The 19410-nt window shown below is 45.8% G+C and overlaps 1 protein-coding gene across 3 annotated transcripts in view; it reads left to right on the top strand.

Moving 5' to 3' along the window:
• Positions 1-14886, top strand: part of PMEPA1 (prostate transmembrane protein, androgen induced 1) — a 52657-nt gene extending 37771 nt beyond the window's left edge. The window contains exons 1-4 of one of the 3 annotated variants that reach the window (XM_085314113.1): positions 361-530; positions 2536-2690; positions 9343-9396; positions 9500-14886. In XM_085314113.1, coding sequence (XP_085170239.1) covers positions 2577-2690; positions 9343-9396; positions 9500-10048 — 717 coding nt within the window. In that variant the 5' untranslated portion in view covers positions 361-530; positions 2536-2576 and the 3' untranslated portion in view covers positions 10049-14886. Of the gene's footprint in view, positions 1-360; positions 531-2535; positions 2691-9342; positions 9397-9499 lie in introns of those variants that run through there. The other 2 variants (XM_085314112.1, XM_085314110.1) reach the window with 2 other exon arrangements.
• The last annotated feature ends 4524 nt before the right edge of the window (positions 14887-19410 follow it).

The raw sequence follows: 19410 nt of genomic DNA, 5'->3' as shown, positions 1-19410 counted from the left end.
CTGCGGCTGGAGCTGGTGGCCCTGCTCCGTGTGGTGCTTCGCGCGCTAGCCGCCGGTAAGCCCAGGGCGGCCGTGCCCGCCGCCGCCGCCCCCCGGGGAGAGGGGGCACAGAAGGGCCGGGGGGCGAYGGGCCCCACAGGGCCCTGGGCTTTCGGGGGGCCCTTGAAGCCCCTTTGCCGCGGGGCCCTGGGCGGCCGGGAGCTGTGGCTGTTCCCGGGAAGCGTCTGCCCACCGGTCCCGGCCCCCGCGCTTCCTTCTCCTTCGTGCCGGCGTGTCGATCCCTTGTATGTATTTTTCTCCCCAGGATTTTTTTTTTTTTTTGAAAAGGTGTGAGGGGAATGAGAAGAGGCTCTACCTTTTTGGCTTTTTTTCCCTCCCTTCTTTAATTTTTGCTTTTAACGTTTTCATGTCATCCTCGAACTCCTTAAGCTTTGCTGTGCTCGTGCAGTCTGCTTCTTGTGTAGAAGAAACAGCCTTGTTGTTTTAATTCCTTCCTCCGGTGCAGAGCCACGCCGGCAGCTCTCTCAAGGGTGAGTCTCCCCGTGGAAATGCTGCTGGGCGCTTGGGGATTAGGTCGTATATAGATGTAGATTTTTTTTTTCCTTTTCTTTTTTCCCTAAGCTGTTCCCTTCGCAGTGGTGTTTGGACACCTTGCTGGGTTTGCCGTGGAAGACCCTGGGATCTGCTTTTAAGACGGAGCCTTTAACTAAAAYTCCTTGGCACCGTTTGGCTCCTAATCCACCCCTTTCCACCCCGCATGCAGTTTTCCAGCGCAGAGGCAGCTGCGTTTTAGGGGTGCTGTAACTGAATGGGCTTCAAGCCCAGAAGGACTTACTCATATGCCTAACTTTAAATGCCAGATAATGTTCCTGCTTTCAAGGCATACTTCTGCCTTTGAAGGTGGCAGGCAGAGCTGGTTAAGTGTTCTGGGATCTTTTGGGATGATGGGAAATGGGCTTGTCCAGTGGCAGAAATAGCTGCTGTTTAGCAGAACTAACTCCAAGGTAACTGGCAGCACTTACCACCTGGACTGTTTTCTTGACATTTATTTGCTTTTACTGGCAGTTAAATGCCACCTGCCAGGAGAAAACTTTCTATTAAAAAAAAAAAAAAAAAAGCCTGCCTGACTCAGCACAGTCCGTCCCATCCCTTGTGAGCGGTGTGGTACTGCCCTTTTTGGGCATGTATGAGCCTCCTGTGTATGCATATATTCGTGTGTATAGATGAAATGCAGATGGCTGCATCCGTGATGCACAGTTTTTCAGACCTGGGTTTTGTAACTGTCCCTGCCGAGAAGCAGAAGAGGCTTAAAACACCAGTGCTGTTGAATTTGAGTTTTGCTGGTCTCCTTTGCTGAAAGCTGGGGCAGCATTGCTGCTGGGCCCTCAGCGGCAGGGGGTGCCGGTCTGCACGCAGGTGAGCACTTGTGTTGTGTGTGTGCGTGTATGCACATATACACACGTGCATCATTTGGGGCTGTCGGTCAGGGAGCTGGAGCTGCTTAGGGGTAGCTCCTGCTTTTAGATGCTGAATGCATGGAAATAATTACCCCGCTATTACGGTCTGTCTCCAACTCTCAATTTTATTTAGCATCAGTGAGGTACGAGGAATTATTTTCTTAAATTTTTAGGAGCTGCTTCATGCTGAGTGCTGCCAAATGTCTCTGGAGTTAACCGGATAGTCTGTTGTTTGCTTGTTCTTGTTTGTTTGGAGGATTTTTGGCAGTTCTCCTTTATGCCAGTTCAAGCCATTCAAGCTGCCACTGTCAGCTGGCGGAACTGAGCCCTGAACTGAATTATGTCTGGAGCTCTGGTATGTCGGTGGTGTTRGAGGGGGAAGGGGGTGCTGCAATCACTGTGGATTGAGTAAGTCTGGCTGCTTGTTGAAAAGCACGAGTTCTCCTCCGCTCGGCTCCCTGTGTCACTTCAGCAGTCCTGCAYTTCCACCCAACCCTCTGAAAAGAGGTGACGTCTGCTTGGTGCCCTGATGGGCCAAGGCTGACATCAGTCCTGTCTTCTCTGAGGAAAGAAGTAATTGCATTGGGAAGAGGATTACAAAAACTTAGCTCATGTTTTGTGAAATTATTTCATTAAGACCAATCATGCGTGGCCTATGACTCCACAACCTGGCGTAAAGCAGCACTCGGCACTGGCGCAAAACCTGCTGTACACCTGGTTATGGAGGCATCTATCAAACTTGAAATCAGAAAGTGCTGGGCCTCTAGGGAGGTTTTTAAGTAGTCTTGTGTCTGAACTGTAACTCAGAAAAACCATGTGCTTTCTAGATCATATTTAAAGATTCCTCCTAGAGTCGGTTTATTCTGTGATATTGAAGGAATGAATTAATGATTTCTTTAGTTAGTAAGTGGCTTGATTCAAAACAAGCAGAGCCACATACATATATCTGAGAGCTTTAAACGTGGAGGAAAGATGCAGCTTTGCTGTGCTGTTGGCTTCTTGGCCAAATTAGTTTGTCTTGTTCTTAACTAAGTGGTGTTTTCTCAGGTGGCTCAAAGTATGTCTGTCTCTTTTGCAGCGGAGCTGGAGTTTGTACAGATAATCATAATCGTGGTGGTGATGATGGTGATGGTGGTTGTGATCACGTGTCTGCTGAACCACTACAAACTCTCTGCACGGTCCTTCATCAGCCGGCACAGCCAGGGGAGGAGGAGAGATGAGAATCTATCATCAGTAAGTGACACCCTGGTCTTCTAATGTGTTTTACTGTATTGTTTGCCAGGTGATGCAAAGCATGGGAAACCTTAGTCAGAGACATTGATCTCACTTACATCTGCCCACGTGCTGCTTGGCACTGCATGGAAGCACCCTGCAAGCTGGGTCCTGGCATTGTCTTCAGTTTCTGTTCTGTGCAGAGCCTGTTTGGCAATGCCTATGGCTCCTTATGGTGATGTAAGCTGTAATATATGGAAAGGCATAACCTTGTCTTTCCCCTGAGCTAGTTTGGATTTTTCATCAGTGTAAGCCTGGTAGCCTCTGTGGACTCTGCCGCTGCTACACATCCTACTGCGAGTGTTGCGTGGCTGCTGGCTGATCAACAGTGATGTTTGCTGAGACAACTAACTGCGTGAGGCTGTTTGTGTGTACTGTTCATAATGGCTGAGATGCAAATACCTCAACTTTGTAGTCCAAAGTTACTGAGCCCTTTGGGAGCTCCAACTGGAGAGTCTCAGATTACATTAAAATTTACTGCCTGACTTCAAGAGGATAGGACTTTGTGAAAGACTTTTGCTGGTTTTCTCCACTGGTGAAATTGTGCTGCCATTACAGTAGTGGAGAATGTCAAAAAACACTTGTCAGCCAGACAAGCAGAAACCTCTCTAAGGTAATGCTTGAGTGGTTCACTGCAGAGTGCAGGCTTCCTGGTTCATTAGAACCCATAGGAGAAATGCATTAATTGTACCATTCAAGGGGGWGCCTTTCCAGCCTTGTGACAGACATTGCTTTTTGCAGAGCAGGAGTGTTCCCTCAAATGTTGCAGCTCAGAGTGAGTTACAAGAACCGGTAGAGAAGAGAAATAAAATTTTCTTGGAGGGTGAACATGTACTATTCACTGCTGTCTACATGACTCTGTCTTCCAGTGCAGGGTTGTCTTGTACTGATACATTTTTTAGTATTCACCCTGAAGGATCTGAAAGCTCTTTAAACGATATGCCTTCTTCAAGGTCATTGCTTTTTGCTCTTTTGCTCATTTGTAGACTTCACTGTAGGCTGAATAGATCAGGAGCTGTTTGTTTTGTTCCATTTGGGGCTYTGTTTTCTTGTGTTATATCCATGCTCGCTATGAGAAAAAGATCGAATAGTGTGATTGTTTTCTTAAAAAAAAATCCATAGACTATTTGTCGTTTTGTCATGAATTACATACAACAGAGTAAGGTCTCTTATGGGTTGCTCTCTTCCAAAGTGAAGAATACACCCCATTGGGAAGGAGAGCTGTGAAAACATTTCATTTAGTAGTGCAGTGCATCTCCAAAAGGTAGGGTGCTGAACTTAGCACATRCTCATTTATATGAAACCATGCAGCATGAGCAAACTGCCTGGAGTGAATGATCTCATGGTAGGCCAACTTGTGTGAGGGTGATGAGCACTCAAGGCATTTCCCTCAAGCGTCTGCCTGTTTGGGGGATCGGAGCTAAACATCCAGGTCAGGCCCAGGCTCATTTTGGCATTCCAGAACTTATTCCTCTTCTTAGTCTCATGCATCTCACTCCAGCGATAGCAAAATGTGGGCATGTGAGTACATCTAGTCAACACTCGGAGGCTGAAATTTGTTTAGAGGCTCTGGTATAATGGGTTTTCAGCGCAAAAGGAACAAGAATGGGCACCACTTGATTAGCTGAATCCCTACATCACTTCATTAGACGTCCTGTTTTCTGAGAGTGGGGATTAAGAAATAACTTCTGAACCAGTGAGGTTCTGAATTTTAGGGATAGGGCAGAACTTGGCTGTCCTGATCCCTCCCAGTTCTCCTTATTAAGATTTGGACAAAATGGGGAGTTTTAATAAAGCCGAAAGTGTTTGCCAGTTTGGGACAAATTTGGCAAATTGTTGTAGTTACAAAAGTGAGTGAAGGATTTAGAGCTTTTAAAAATAGCAGTTTTCCCCCCCATTTCCAGAATGTTTTACTCTGGGAATCCCAAGGTGTTTCAGTCTACATTTTCAAAAACAAATACCAGGACAAGCCTTTTCTATTTTAAAATACTTATTTATGTTTTCTTATGTGCCTTTCTTCCCGAAAGCTAACACAGAGAGTAAAAAATCGTGTGGAGATTGAACAGAAATTTCAGGTTGAAATTAAATAATGGACAAAATTTTATTTTGTTCTTATTTGWTTTTAAGATCTCACCAAGCCAGTCTTATTTCCAGCCAATTTTTTTGGCCTAGGCAGTACAACCAAAACAGATTCACTATTTATTCAGTCTTCAGAAACATCAGTAATTAAAATAGCTTTTCAGCAGACAGTTACCACTGCTATCTGTTAGACCTCTGTGCAGGCCCAGAGCCTTCAGAATCTTTCTCTGAGCTAGGGAGAGAGCTGTGAATGTACAAAATTGCGGGTTTTCCCCTCCTTATCATTCTTCCTCTTCTCCCTGCCCCCTATTTTGCTTTAAGCACAGCATGATTAAGTCCCAGCAACACTTTCCTTGTGGCCTGAGAGCCCTCTTGAAAGGACAGAAAAGCCCCTTGTGTGCTAAGCAAGAAGCTCGTTGCACTGGGATCAGTCATAATACTGATCGTAGGGGTAGCTCATTTGAGATTCAGCACAGTGTATTTTTTTTTTTTTTCCAGAAAACTTCTCAAGTATAAGTTGGTGTTCGAGGATGGCAGGCAGACTTTGTTGAACTAGATATTGGTTTATGTAATCYATTAAACTTGCACTGAACTGTTGTTAGATTTTTTTTTTTTTAATCCCAAACTTCATTTTGCTGTCATGACCAGAGACAGGCACTGGGGCTGCGTATACACTTTTCCTCTTTTAAAATATTAAAGTAGTTTATCCCATGGTCAGAAGGCTCCGACATCTGCATTAGTTGTCCTTTTCTGTTGTTGTAGCTCAAAAAGTACAAGTGAGGGAGAAATTCATTTCCCCAAAGGTCTTTTGAATGTGATTTTTGCTAGTAAGAAAATCTCATATTACTGGATATGTCTCCATAACCATCTCTTTGCTCTGTCTAAACTCTGTTGTCTTAAAACATTTATTTCTCCAGAATGAAAATTCTTTAATAAATGCTACTCAACCTCCTTTTTTTTTGCAATAAGATGATTGCTGTCTCTATACCTTTGGGACAGTGAGAACTCATCTCAACTTCCTCCTCCCTGCACACATGCAAAAGAAAAAGTGGTTCAAATACAATTTCAAAAGTAGCTRTCTCCTGCAAAATGGAAAATACCAGCTTTCCTGAAGGCTTCCAGACTTTGTACAGTTCTCTGACACTAGTAAAACAAGCAGTTCTATAAAAGTCATAGACTGATCTTTACTTCAAAATTTAAAATTACTTTTAAATTTCTTTTTAAGTTGTGAATGYTTGTTGGAGGTTTTCAAAGCCCTCTTGCTCATTACACATCTCAGGGATTTACCAAGGTGATGTTTCCCARCCAGCAGAGGAAATTTTGCCTGGCTCATTGTGGTGGTGTGACAGTCCCATGACCAGAAGAACAAATGCTAAAATGTGTKTGTTTTCCATCTTTTGAGATCTGACAACTGTTTTCTGGCAATTTTAATCCCACTGTTGACTTTTCAAGGTGAGACATAAGCCATTACGGCTTCATAATGATGGCTGAGACATTAGAGTTTGTGTCCTACAAGCAGTTAACATGCCTAGGCAGGGSTAGGACTTGTGTGTTGGCTAATTTTAAGCAACTGAGCAGTTCTAGAGTCAAGCCCTAAAGTCTCAGCAGAAATGATTGAAGACAAATGCACAGGTCCAGTTGCTGCAGACTTTACATTGGGGATTGGTCTGCTGTCTTCACTTTACAGCTCTACATGTCCTGTTTTAACTGCATTTCCAACATTTTGCTAGTCTTATATTCACACGTTGTCCAGGGCACAAGTCCTCAGTTGTACAAACAGAGACTTTTAAAAAGCAGAGTTTGTTTGTGAGCCAGAGACTTTTTGTCCGTAATACCTTGGAGGGATTTTGGGTGCAGGCTTTGGAGCGTGAAGGAGCAGGTGTTGAAGTAATTCCCCTAACGGTGTATGATGTCCCTCCTGCCTCCTGCAGCAGAGAGCCCAGGGAGCGCTGAGCTTCCTGCCGCTCTGCAGCTGCCCTCGTGCAAGTGGGCCGCCCTCACTCCGGGGCCAGTGGTGAAGCAGATGGGGTAGCAGTGGTGCTGCCCCCTGCGATGTTAAATATAAACCATGCTGTGTGAAGCAGCCGAGGAACTGGCCCCTCGGGAAGTCTGCTTTCGGGATGTTGCAGAGTAAACATGGTTCACAGTGGTTTGCGCTCTTACCTGCCACAGGTCTGGCTGCAAAACCCACCCTGTGCTTTGGTGTCAGAGGAGTAAGTGCCGGAGGGGTTAAAGACAAGGTTTTCATCTATGACAGATGCAGACTTTTGGGTCTTTTTAACTGCTGGGGGAATTTTAATGTAGACTATCCTTACAGGCAAGAAATACATATAAAATGGACTTAGACTAAACAGTTGATGCCTGTGTAAACAGTCGCATGTTCAAGTCTCAAGGTCTGTATAAAATACGGGCATTGTATTGTTCAGGCCTGCCAGATGCTTTGGTGGGATGGATGTGTGGTACAAAACCGAAACAGTAGATTCATTAGCTTTAGCTGGAAAGTATGCCATTGTCATAACACGTAACCTCTGGTATTCCAAGGAGATGTTCCCTACAAAACATAGAGAAGTGAAAAGAATGTGGGCCATCTCATTTCCATATAAATCACTGTTTTCCTTGCACTAGCAACAGGACTGCCTTGAGGTTTATGTGCAGAGTTGAGTTTCAAAAACAGGAATGCAATTGGATTCTCTCCATATCTGATATTACATGCAATGCCACGGAAGAAATTTATTCTCAAGTTGGGAAAAATATAGAAGAAGGGCAGAGGGGGGAAGAATGGGGATTTAATTGGCAGCTACTTTGGAGATTTTAATACTGTACGTKTGCTGTGTGTTTTGGGCTCTCGGGAGGAGGGTCACAAGGTGCCCAGTGCTTGCGCTGCTTCTGCAGGGCTTGCATGGTAGGATCTACCCACAGAGGCCGTGGTCACAGCACTCCCATGAATGCTTCACAGGTGTCCAGGAATGAGCTATCTACCTTTGGTGGTGGTCTTGCTCCAAGTGGAGAAGCTGCTCAACCACTTCAGTTTACTGCGTTAGCTACAAAGGGCTCAAAGTTTACGTCAACATTTACCCTTGTGCACATCTGACTGAGAGTAGGCTAAAAATGCTTGTGACACCTGGGCTGGGTGCAGAGAGCCGTCTGACAGGCATAATCTCTTGACTTTATCAGAAGATGTGTCTGAGTTCCAGCTTTTTGCACAGAATGCATTGGCTTTCACAGGAGCATTGGACCTCAGCACCTTGCCTGGACTGCCACCGTGGTTATTGCAGAAATGGGTATTTTCATAGTAGGAAGGTTTGCAGTCTGCTCAGTCAGAGTGCCCTGTTGTGTAGGGTAGGTCCCTAGAATAGGCTTTGGATAGAAAACATTGTTGAAGGAAAAAAGGGGTAAAAAACACTTGGTGTTTTTATCCAGTGGGGCTAAGTGTTTCCTGCTGGTGCCAGAAATGGAGATTCACCTGCAAGGAACTCAGAAGTGCCAGCTATTACAGCTTATAATTAGGAGCCTTCTGGCTCCTTTTCTTCCAGCTCTGTCTTCTGGAACAACGTTACTATATGTAAATATTAGCAGTACTTAAATGTTTTAGCTCTTACAGCAAAAGTTTAGAAGGTAAACTTTGTAAATTCAGAATATCATCAGCAAATGAAAAGAGCCTTTGYTTGTTTGTTTGTTTTATACATTTATTTTAAGCTAGTCTCATGGTTTGTGAGGAAGTTGGTTTGCAGATGTTTTAATGCCTTGGGTTGTCAAAGTCTGGGTCCGATTGCAGGRTCAGGGCTGATGCTGGCAACGTAGGGAAGCCTCTAGACCACTCAGTCTTTTTAAGCTAAGGACTTAATCTTTGGGGGAAGAAATACTGCAGGACTGTGCTCTATTGCTATGTATATTATTTTTTATAGCCAAATCAAAATTATACTAAACTTGTGAGTGCTTTTATTCCATCTGTATTTTCTCGTGATTTCTTTGACTACATACATCAGAATGTGGGTGTGGGGTTTGGGGTTTTTTTTTTTTTTTTTTTTTTATCTTGTCATTATTTCATGTACGGTTTTCTAATGTCTTGTGAATCACCAGTGTCTCGTGGATCACAAACTGAAAAATATTCCTTTGGCATGCTTGAACTGAGGAGAGAAACATGTTGGGTGGGTGTGAGTGGGAGGGGGAAGACTACAAATAAGCGAGTGTAATTTGCTTGTGTCATTCTTATCATTCATTCTGTAAGTGATTTATTAAATGTAAATGGAGGTAAAAATGGAGGGAAATCTTGATTATAAGAGTTATTTTCAGTGTTAATAAAGTAATGCTCTTACTAGAGCAGGTAACACTGTTCTTGTAGAAGGGAACATAGAATCAGGTCTGTATTCTGCGTTGCTTCGCCTGTGCAGTTCTGCTGACTCCAGAAACATCATTCTACATCGGGCTTCTGTGCAGAATAAAGTTCGGCACAATCCGTTTGCAAATCTTCAAGAACTTAAATATTGCTGGTAGTCAGGAATTATTCTCAACTCTCTTCTCCTCCCCAATGTAGGAAGGAAGCCTGTGGCCTTCAGAAAGCACAGTGTCGGGAAACGGAATAACAGAGGTGAGGGAGAAGCGGGTGCTGCGTGCCGCTACCTTTCCCCGTTGCATGTGGGCTGCAGCGTTTCATAATTCTGACGCTCTCTCGCTCTTTCTCTGCCTTTCAGCAGCAAATCTACACGCCGAGACCCAGCGACCGGCTCGCAGTGCCATCCTTTTTGCAGAGGGACCGTTTTAACAGATTCCAGCCGACGTACCCCTACATGCAGCACGAGATCGACCTGCCGCCCACCATCTCGCTGTCAGACGGCGAGGAGCCGCCCCCATACCAGGGACCCTGCACGCTGCAGCTGCGAGACCCCGAGCAGCAAATGGAGCTCAACAGAGAGTCGGTCCGGGCCCCCCCCAACAGAACCATCTTCGACAGTGACTTGATAGATAACTCAGTGTACGGGGGGCCGTGCCCCCCCAGCAGTAACTCTGGCATCAGCGCGACCTGCTATGGGAGCAATGGTCGGATGGAAGGACCACCGCCGACGTACAGCGAGGTGATAGGGCACTACCCCGGGTCTACGTTTTACCAGCACCAGCAGAACAACAACGGGATGCCCTCGATCTTAGAGGGCAGCAGACTCCATCATTCACAAATCAATGGCCTTGAGAACACAACTGCATGGAACAAAGATAAAGAGAAACAAAAAGGGCACCCCTTTTAAAAAAAAAAATCGCGCAAGAAAGTAAATGAAATGCTCTGCACTTCTCATTAAAAGAAAAAGGAGGGAGATTGAGAGTTGAGGAAGATGAGCAAAGAAAAAAAGCCCTTCCCCATCTCTCCGTGTATAAATATTTACTTGTTATGTCTGGTCTGAATGCACAAGCCTACAAAGCTTGCAAAAACATTTCTTTATTGAGCTGTGTCTAGACGTTTAAAAAGGAAAAAAAAAAATCAACTGTAGTCCTTTTTTTTTGTTTCTAGTTGAGCTGTGTGTGAATGCTTTTTTTTGTTTGATTATTTCACTTAACTTTAAAGACAAAATATTTGCACAAAAAACGTTTTGTTTAAAGATCTGCAATATAAATATATAAATATATATTAAAAATAAGAGAAAGTGTATGTGTAAGGAGCAGGAGTATTTTTGTATTAGAAGAAGAGGCCTATTCAAAAAAAAAAGTTGTTTTCTGAACTAGAAGAAAAATGGCAATTTTTTGAGTGCCAACTCAAAAAGTGTGTATTACATTGTAAAAAAACAAAAAACAAAAAAAAACAAAAGCAGGGGTTTAGAGTTATTTATATAAATGTTGAAATTTTGCACTATTTTTTAATATAAATATGTCAGTGCTTGTGTTGGTCAAAGCCTCTATCATGTCTACCATGAAACTGTTAAGGGATTATATGTCAAAGTGAAGAACAAACTAGCTGGAAGGGGGTGGAAAAATCCTAAAGTTAAAAGGACAGCCCTGCGAGGAACGTTGTGAGCAAGACTGCGTCTTATGCAAATCTTTAATTCCTAGAGTCCCCTGAGCATGGCCCGTCCTGGCCAGTCGGCTGGTCAGTGACCCTCGCTGTTTTATACATTCCCTACCAAGAAAGAGGAGTGTGTGTGTGTGTGTGTGTGTGTTATCCGTTAGGATTATTGGAGTAAAAAAGATAAAAATTGCTGCTTCTGAGAGTCAGTAATGACAGGAGCAAACAAAAACTACTTGATTTTTTTTTTTTTTTTTTTTGACAACCTCTAACTTTTTGGAGGGGGGTGGTGGGGATGAGAATAAACTTCTGTGTCTGAAGGAACAAAGTGTTTTTTGGTTTCTTTCTTTCTATGTTAAACCGAAGGGCCCTATTTTGAGATAAAGTGGTAGTTAAGGAAGTTAATGTGAGTAAATGGTAACATACCTGTAGGCTGCCTTTCAAAGGGGTTTAAATATCTCGTTGAAAATACAAGCTGAAAAGTGTGTTGCTCATGAAAGTCATTTTCATTTTATATTAAACTCCAAAACTTTTATTTGGAATAAAAGAGCGCAGTCATGTCTCATAAAATATCTGCAGTTCTTGCAGGCTGCCTCTGGTCATTGTTATTTTTTACTTTATTATCCTAGCTACAGAGGCATCGAATACAATAGGTGGAAATGAATCTGCTCCTGTGATGTATTAATTAAAGGCTAAAGAAATATGCTTACAGCTTTAGAAGCAAAACCCCTTTACCTCTTCTGAAGATTTCCTCATTCAAAGCAGCACGGTCCCGCGTTCAGCGATGTCCCCCCCTCCCGCCCTTCGCTCCCTTTGGATGTCGTGCGTCTTTAATTTATCTTTGTTTCGGAAGCATTTTGTCTTACTATGCTATTGTTTACATTTTTATATTGCGTAGATGTCTGAGAGGTGTTTTACCCTTGCGGTGAATTTGTATGTGACAGAATGAGCGAGTGAGAAATTTGAGAGAAAGAGAGAGAGAGAAAATAAAAGGGAAAAACTGTTCTCACAACCTTGTGTGCAGATATTACCAGCTGGGCAACGCTGCTCCGTTGGCTGGGAGAGGATTTCTCCGAGTGTGAGGAAGGGTCGGATAGGGGAACCACAAAGAGCGCAGCTTTTACAAGGAGGTGTAATTTCGTTTTCTGCAGGATGCTATCTAGTAGTGACATAAATGAAAGATATAAAGGCAATAAATATTGTTTTTAAGCAACTTTTCTATTACTTGAAAAAAAATCATGAGAACAGTTTTGAAGTTCTGACCATTTGAACAATATTTATATATATTTTAAAGATGATGATGAATAGCTGAACTTGAAGTTTGATTTTTTTTGCCTTTTTTTTAATTTTGCCTAGAAATAGTCCTGTACCTTCTCAATATTCAAACCGCTTTTCCACAGCTCTTGAAACCTTCATAGCTTTAAAGTCATGTAACCTAATTTTGATGACCTTCAAAAAAAAAAAAAAAACAAAAAAAAAAAAAAAAAGAGGTCATGCAAAGGAATAAATCTAGTTTGTCACGAAAGGTACAAAACTGCTGAATTTCTACGAGTTTTTAAAAAAATGTATCTTTCCTTTATGTAACATGTCTATTTAGTGCCTTATTAAAGAAACAGCAACCCTCCCTTTTCAAAGAGGGGCAAACAGAATCGTCCTTAGCGTCACAAGTACCAGCGTCCGGTCTCTCGCTCCGTGGGACCTCGCGTTAGGTTTTCCGCCCCGCCGCCGCGGTGGGTGCCGCTGCGCGGAGCGCTCCCGCCCCGGTAAGGTGCTCCCTTTCCGCCGTTTCTTTCCTTGGACTGTTTGTAAGGTAACTTGAATACGTTTATGCACATCTCCTACTTGCGTAGGTAGGAAACCGTGGTGGATATTGTAAACGAGATACCAACCAAAAGACAGACTGAAATATAATATCTACTGCCCTCTTGAGCCAAAACGCGTGAATAGTGTCGCTGGGTTTTATTTGGGGGTTTCGGGGAGGGCGGCGGGAGGGGGGCGGTTCTGTGGTTTCGTGGTTTGTTTGCTACAAAAAATAATGGTTACCTCAGCAGGTTTTGGGTGGAGTCTGTGTCGCACATCCAAAACTGGATGGTAAACGCGGAGGTGTCGCCTGGACTGGAGGTTGTTAAGTGACTGAATTGTCTTGTCGCATGGGAGCAACATGGCCCCGACCCCCCTAGGAAGAGCAGGAGGGTGGTTTGAAAGGGCACGGTCTCACGTGGGGGTAGTGGGAGAGGGTCTTAAAAAAATGTAGTGCAATTAAAACTAGTTCTTTGAAGTCCTCAAAATTTCAACTGATTCTCTTGCTTCCCCCCTCCCCCCTCCATCAACTCCCAGTGTGAACTTTATTTCACCAGCATCACCCCAAGCGTTTGCAGTTTCTTGGTCAGTTTGTTGAGTTACTGGGTCCAGTTGCATTTCTGTCTGTCCTAGCAGGCAATGTTTGATGGGTGGGAATTGGGGTGGCTCTTCAGGAAGGAGTTTCTGGTGACAGTGATGCCTCTGAGCGCACATCGTGTAGAGACGCAARTTCAGCTGCCGCCTTCTCCACCGACGCTTCCCGTTGGCAGGGAGTTAGCGGCAGGGGCAGGCGGGGGGACCTCCGCTCCGGGCAGCCTGGGGAAGCTCCTGTCCACCTCGACAGAGCCGAGGTTTCCCCTTCTGTCTCTCTTCTTTTTTAATCCCTCTGCTTTGCAGTCCTGAGAACTTCCATGTATTTCAAATGCAGATRCCAGAGTTGGGGCCCAGATCAACTCTAACGTTTTGAATGGGTGTTTAGAAATAACAGTCTATTCTTTTTTATTATTGTTGTCGTTGTTGTTATTATTATTATTATTACTATTTAATGTTACTTTTTGCCTCGGGGTCCATTTCTTCCCAACACCCGTCTCCCATCTTGCCGCCAAGGCAGAGAAATTGCTTTGCACACGATTRCTGATGTATCGACTTGTTTTCTTTTGGCCTTCGTGCAGATGATGAGAGAAGGGTCCTAGCAGTGGGTCTACGGTCCTGCRCCGCAGAGGGCTCTAGGCGCCTTGCAGCTGTCAGCAGAGAGGCTCAGGCCCTGTAAGAATGACTTATTTATAAACAAAAGCAGAAGAAACAAGACATTGCTAACGCTTAGCAACCTCTTGTCCTAGCCTGCCTTTTTGCTCAAAGTTTTAAGTCATGTTAGCTTTAAAAGCGGTGGTTAATTTTGCAGGTTTTTCTTATCTTATGGTATGGCAAGCAACGTTCTTGAAGTGCCACCAAAACTTAATGACCTGGAATGTGAACATGGCTTTTTCAATAAGGATGGCAAGGCAGAAAAGGTTTTATTTGGTTCTGACACTGGTAAAACTAAGTTCCCTTCACAACCCTTGATTTCAGTGGTTTGGAAATTCAGCTTCACTAATCTAGTGCATTGTTTCCRTAAGTGTTACAAAATTCATTCCATCTTAAGTGGGGGTATAAGGAAAACCGATTGCTTTCTTGAGAATCACCCTTTTGTATGTGTATAAAACTATAAAATTGCACTAACTGCTATATTAAAAATAAATAAATAAAAGCCCAACATTTTTACTAAGGGTTGAAAAAAAGACTGAATCCAGATGTGTAGCATTAACAGTGCTAGGCAAGAACAGAATGAATTTTTAATCTCTTCTGTCTCTGTATAGCTCAGAGATTTTCTATGTACAACACAAAGCTACAAAAAGAAAGTTTTCCAGAAACCGCGCTTCAGATTTTTGCTGTACTATAGAAGCTCATGAAGGACAACATTAAAGTCCTAATTTGCCTGCCTTATAGTCACATTTCATTGTATTAATATTTTCTTAAACTTCCAGTTGCATTGCTTTGGCTTTGGAGTTTGTTATAGGCAGTCCTGTATCCTGAGTTCTGTTCAAGTTTAAACTTATGTAAACTATTGACAGCACATGCAATGCAGTACTTATCTATATTTTGCTGTTTTAGTATGAATATGTACTCTGATGCCAATTTACAAAAATCTGTTGTAAACGCTTATTGTGTAACAGTAACCAATAGTGGCAATTATATGTCATTCTAAAAGCTGCAATACTTATACAATAAATTTTACAATACTTTGGAAAATTTGCCTTCACCTTTTGCTTTGTTACCTAAAATCAGAGTTTGCCAACACAATGTAATTTGAAAACCTCTTCCCATTTTTTTTCAAATACTGGAAAATGAGTATTTGTGTGTTTTTTCCCCCCACTTTGTTAAGCAGCCTTCTGAATAACAGTCCAATGTGTACTGACACACCGTGTGTTTCCCTGTGAAGCTGTAGCTGATTCCTGGTGTATTTGCATGCTCGGTCTGTGTGTGTGTGTCTGTGTGTGTGTGTGTAATTACGTTTTCTTTTGAGTAGATCAGGTGTCGCAGCTTTAATTSCAGATGAAGCATTCCTGTTTTGCACCAATATATCCACACTCGCGATCCTGCCTTTCAGACAAGAACATCACTGATGGTTGGAAGGTCTTAACTTGAATAATCGTCAGTCAATGAGAACTGTGTAGATTGACTTAAATCCTAAGCACAGATAATTTGTGTGACTTCTTTTTTTCCTTTCTGAGATTGTGGTCAAATTGCAATGATCACATTAAAATGATTGAAAACTTAATTGTTTGCAGGGGTTTTCTTTTTGTATTTATGAAGGATTTCCTGCAGATTCACCTAGAAGGGGGAGACCTTGGGATCTCCGGTCCCTCTTGAGGGTAGGAGGTGTCTAACGCTGCCCGAGCTCGTCCGGACGCCGCCAGCCCCGCTCCCTCGCTGATCGCAAACCTCCGAGTAAGGTGGCGTGGCGGATGGCGCTCCTGAGCGTGGCCCCAGGCTTCTCAGCGAGGCACCTCCGCCTGGTTTGGGTGGCCAAGCTGTGGAAACTTGCCTTTGATTTTGGGGGGCGCAGGGCGCTCCGGTGGACTTCAGCAGCCCTTCTGGATGCTCGGGGCGTCCAGCTGGCTCCAGCAGGTGCCGAGCCGAGGGCCGCTTTGAAACACGTCGGTAGTCCTCACCGAAAGCAGCTTCGTTGCAGAGCAGGAACGAGGACCCCAAATCCCACCTTCCAGCTCTGATCCCTGGACTGGGTTGCTTGTCTCCCAGTTATGGTTTATTTTGTGGAATTTCTACTTTCCTCTGTGTGTTGCTGCTGGAAAGATGACCCCGGGTGATGCAGTCCTGAAAGGCAGCTGGATTAGATCGGAAGGCTTTAATTTTCTCCATGGTAAGAAATTGGCTTCATTTAAAACAGTGCTGTTGCCTGGCTGCGTTGGCCTCGTTCTCCCTACTTCAGTGAACGCTTTTACCAGTAACTAGTCATACACGCTGATGGGCTGAACATCCAACCGAGTCTGGTTTGGAGCTCTTCTACCTTTAGACCTGAATCTCTCAAAATGCCCCCATGCCAGAAGCAGTTCTAAAATAGCACAGACCCGAGATGGCACCTGCTGCTCTCGCAGCCCCCGGAGCGGGGCAGGGTTCAGTCCTGGCCGGTTCCCTATGCCCGGTGGAGTCACGAGTTTCCGACGGGATCAGACGCCTCTCRGAGAAAGAGCGAGCTCTTGTGCAGAGGAGGCTCCCGGGCGGCAGCGCGTATTGAGCTGCTCCCGTTGCAACGGCGGCGTGTAGGGAACCTGCCCCCAGCAGCCTGGGCTCTGCGATGAGTCAATTAGCAGAGATTCAACTGCAAAAAAAAAAATGTGATTCTAGAGGCATCCCTGGGAACTTCTGGAGACGTTACAGCACTGGCGCTATCCCCGGCCATCCTGTGCGTGGTATTGCTCCGTTCTGCCAGCGTTTGGTGCCTTCCAGTCCATTTATAAAACACCAGCTGTTAGTCAGGAAGCCTTTTTTCCCTCTAAATCGTGTTTTAAGTGAGCAGAAACCTGCTCGCACCATTTTAGCGATGAACTCGTTTACTTTCCCATGAGTGTTTGGAGCTGAACTTTTCCACGCGTTGGCAGTCAAGGGTGACGCTTTGCCCCTGGGGCAGGGCTCTCAAGGGCTGGGTTTCTTTTTTCCCTTTGGAAAAGCTATCTCAGGGGTTCTGGCAGGTTTCTACCAGGCAGCCCGTCCTCCCAGCAGCGTGTCCGTGGGGGACGGATCRTGCTTGGCCTCTGGGAAGAGCCCGGGCACGGGGAGGAGGCGCCGCTGCGGGAGACTGCCCTGCCTGGAAACTCGAGCGATGCCCAACCGCTTCCCATCCTCGCCGGCGAGGAACCACGGATCCGCGGGCCGGGGCTCGCGGTGCCGCCGGGGGCTCCGCCGGCGCGGGACGGCAGCGGGACGGGGCCGGGCGCTGCTCTGCTCTCAATCACCGAGGACGGATCGGCGTTTTTCATTTCAGGATTTGCAGCTGAAAAATCCCACTGAAACCAACATCTTCCCACAGAAAATGGGCACTTGGATGAAACCACATTTTCCAGAGGGGATCTTTTTTTTTTTTTTTAATGAAAAAAACAAATGCAGCCAGCTCAGTGCGTGGGAATGGGCAGAGAAATACTGTTACTAAGCTACCTTTCTGCAGCTAATAAGGTGATCTGGGGACACTGCAGCACAGCTGATTGGCGAAAGATTATTTTTAACTCTCTCTTTCTTTCTTTCTCTTTTTTTTTTAAATTCAGAAGAAACAAGTTTAATTGTGACTTTTGGAAACCGCAAGAGGCAAAGACTTTGATTTTAAACAGATTTGTGTGCTGCAAATTTGAAAGGCCTTAAAAAGAAAAATCCAGCTCCGCTTCACGCTGGGCCCGCACCGCCGAAGCCCTCATCGTGGCGTTTCCGCCGCCCGGCTCCGCTCGCGGGAAGGTGYAAACGCTGCCTTGAAAGCGCCCGAGCCGGGAGCAAGAGGTTGGGTTTCTCCAAGGCCCCCGTGGGCCTCGCTGGCCCCCGGCGGTCTCCGTAGCCTCCCCAGGTTCCCCCCGCCGCGGAGGACGGCGCGATCTTCCCCGGCTCTCCGGACCCGAGGGGAAGCCCTCGGTGAGGCTGCCTGGAAACGCAAACCCTCCCCCACGAGGAGCATCACCCCGATGGGCGACACTGGCATGTGTTAAGAAAAAAAACATCGTGATCCAGGAGGCCCTGTCCTGACCTGAGGCAGGTGCCGCTGTGCCGTGGTTTTTTCTTTAAAGGAGGCACCAGCAGCAATTCCCACCGCTTTGACATGAGAGAGCACTGCGTAACAGCGTTACTTGCCAAAGGAAAGGAGCAGACAGGAGAAAACAAGCAATAATTCCTGCCTCGTGCTCCAGGACATGACTGGGCTGGAAAAGCACTGCTCAGTGTCCACCTCACCTAAGAGCAGAAGGAGCAAAGCTGGTTCTTCCCTGAGCACTAACTTGCCCTTGCCCTTGCCCTTGCCTCCTCCTCCTCTTCCTGTGCAGGGCCCAGACTTAAGCTCCCCGCTCTCCTTGGAGGTGCTGGGAGACCAACAGCATTTTCTCAAGTGATAGGACAAGCAGGGTGGCCAGAGGCCAGGTGAGGGCTATCAACCCATGACCTAGGAGGCCAATTTAAACATCTCCTGTGGGGGTGCTTTTTGGCTCGTTTTTGGAGGAAGCTAACACCTGCAACCCTCTGCAGCTGAATGAGCTGGGACCTGTTCTTGTCTCAGCCGGCCCACGAGCCGGCCTCTGCGCCCTGATTCCTGTTGCTCCCCCCGAGAGCTGGGGCAGCTGCCGGCGGGGGCTGGCGAGTGTTGCCCGCCCGTGGGAGTGACGTGGGGGGCAGGCTGGACGGGCTGGCGCACCTGGGCAGGACCGAAACGTGCCGCAAGGCGATTCAGAGCTCTATCCCCATCAGCTGGTGGCTCTGGACTGCGTGGCGGAGAGGTGGCTCGAAACACTTGACACGAGGTGCTCGCAGTGGGGTTTGAAATGCAGAGGTGTGGGAGAGCGGTGACTGCCGGCCGGGATTCATTAGTTGTCAGCTCTCGGTGGGTATTCACCCCCCGCCCCCGCGTGGTCCTGATCCTCGCTTCAAATGCATGCCTTTGCCTTGAGATTGATGGTTAGCAGCGGCAATAATTACAGCCACAGCAGCTAGTGGGGAGCTTTGGATGCCAGTCAAAAAGCAGCTCCTTGGAGTATTTATCTCTTGCAAGTGCAGGCAACCTGGCCACCGAACAATTAGATCAGCGTGGCCCCGCAAAGTTGCATTTGACTAAGAGAGTAACTCTGAAGTACAAAGCTCTTGCTTTGGTGTTGATGTGCTTTGCTACTAAGCAGCCTGGCTTTAAAAAAAGGAGACTGGAGACTCAAGGATCAAAGCGCCCTCAGCCCGTCCCTTACCAAGGAACGCAGCGCGCCCGAGAAAGTGGCTTTGCAYCATGCTTACACCTTTCCCTTTCTGCTGTGGTCTCACTGGTGTCCAGGCAAAAGTGAGGGGAGAAAAGGCTTTTGCACTTATTTGTCTTTACTGCCTCGTGTTTATCTTGCCCTTTTATTTTATTTTTAAGTGCCCTGCCCTGCGTAAGAGCCAGAACAGCGTCTTGCTGGATGCGTCGTTGCTCAAGACATCGTTCTGTGTGATCCTGCTCGCTGCGGCGCTGGCCGCTCCTGCGCCACGATGGTTAGCTGCTTTCTGGCCCGCGGTAAAAGCGTGGCCAGTCCCTGGGTG

Source organism: Rhea americana, unplaced genomic scaffold (assembly GCF_003343005.1).
Source record: "Rhea americana isolate MKP2758 unplaced genomic scaffold, rheAme1 scaffold_4, whole genome shotgun sequence".
Lineage (NCBI taxonomy): Eukaryota > Metazoa > Chordata > Aves > Rheiformes > Rheidae > Rhea > Rhea americana.
The sequence above is the reverse complement of the archived record's forward strand: the minus strand, read 5'-3'. Positions and strand labels throughout refer to the sequence as shown.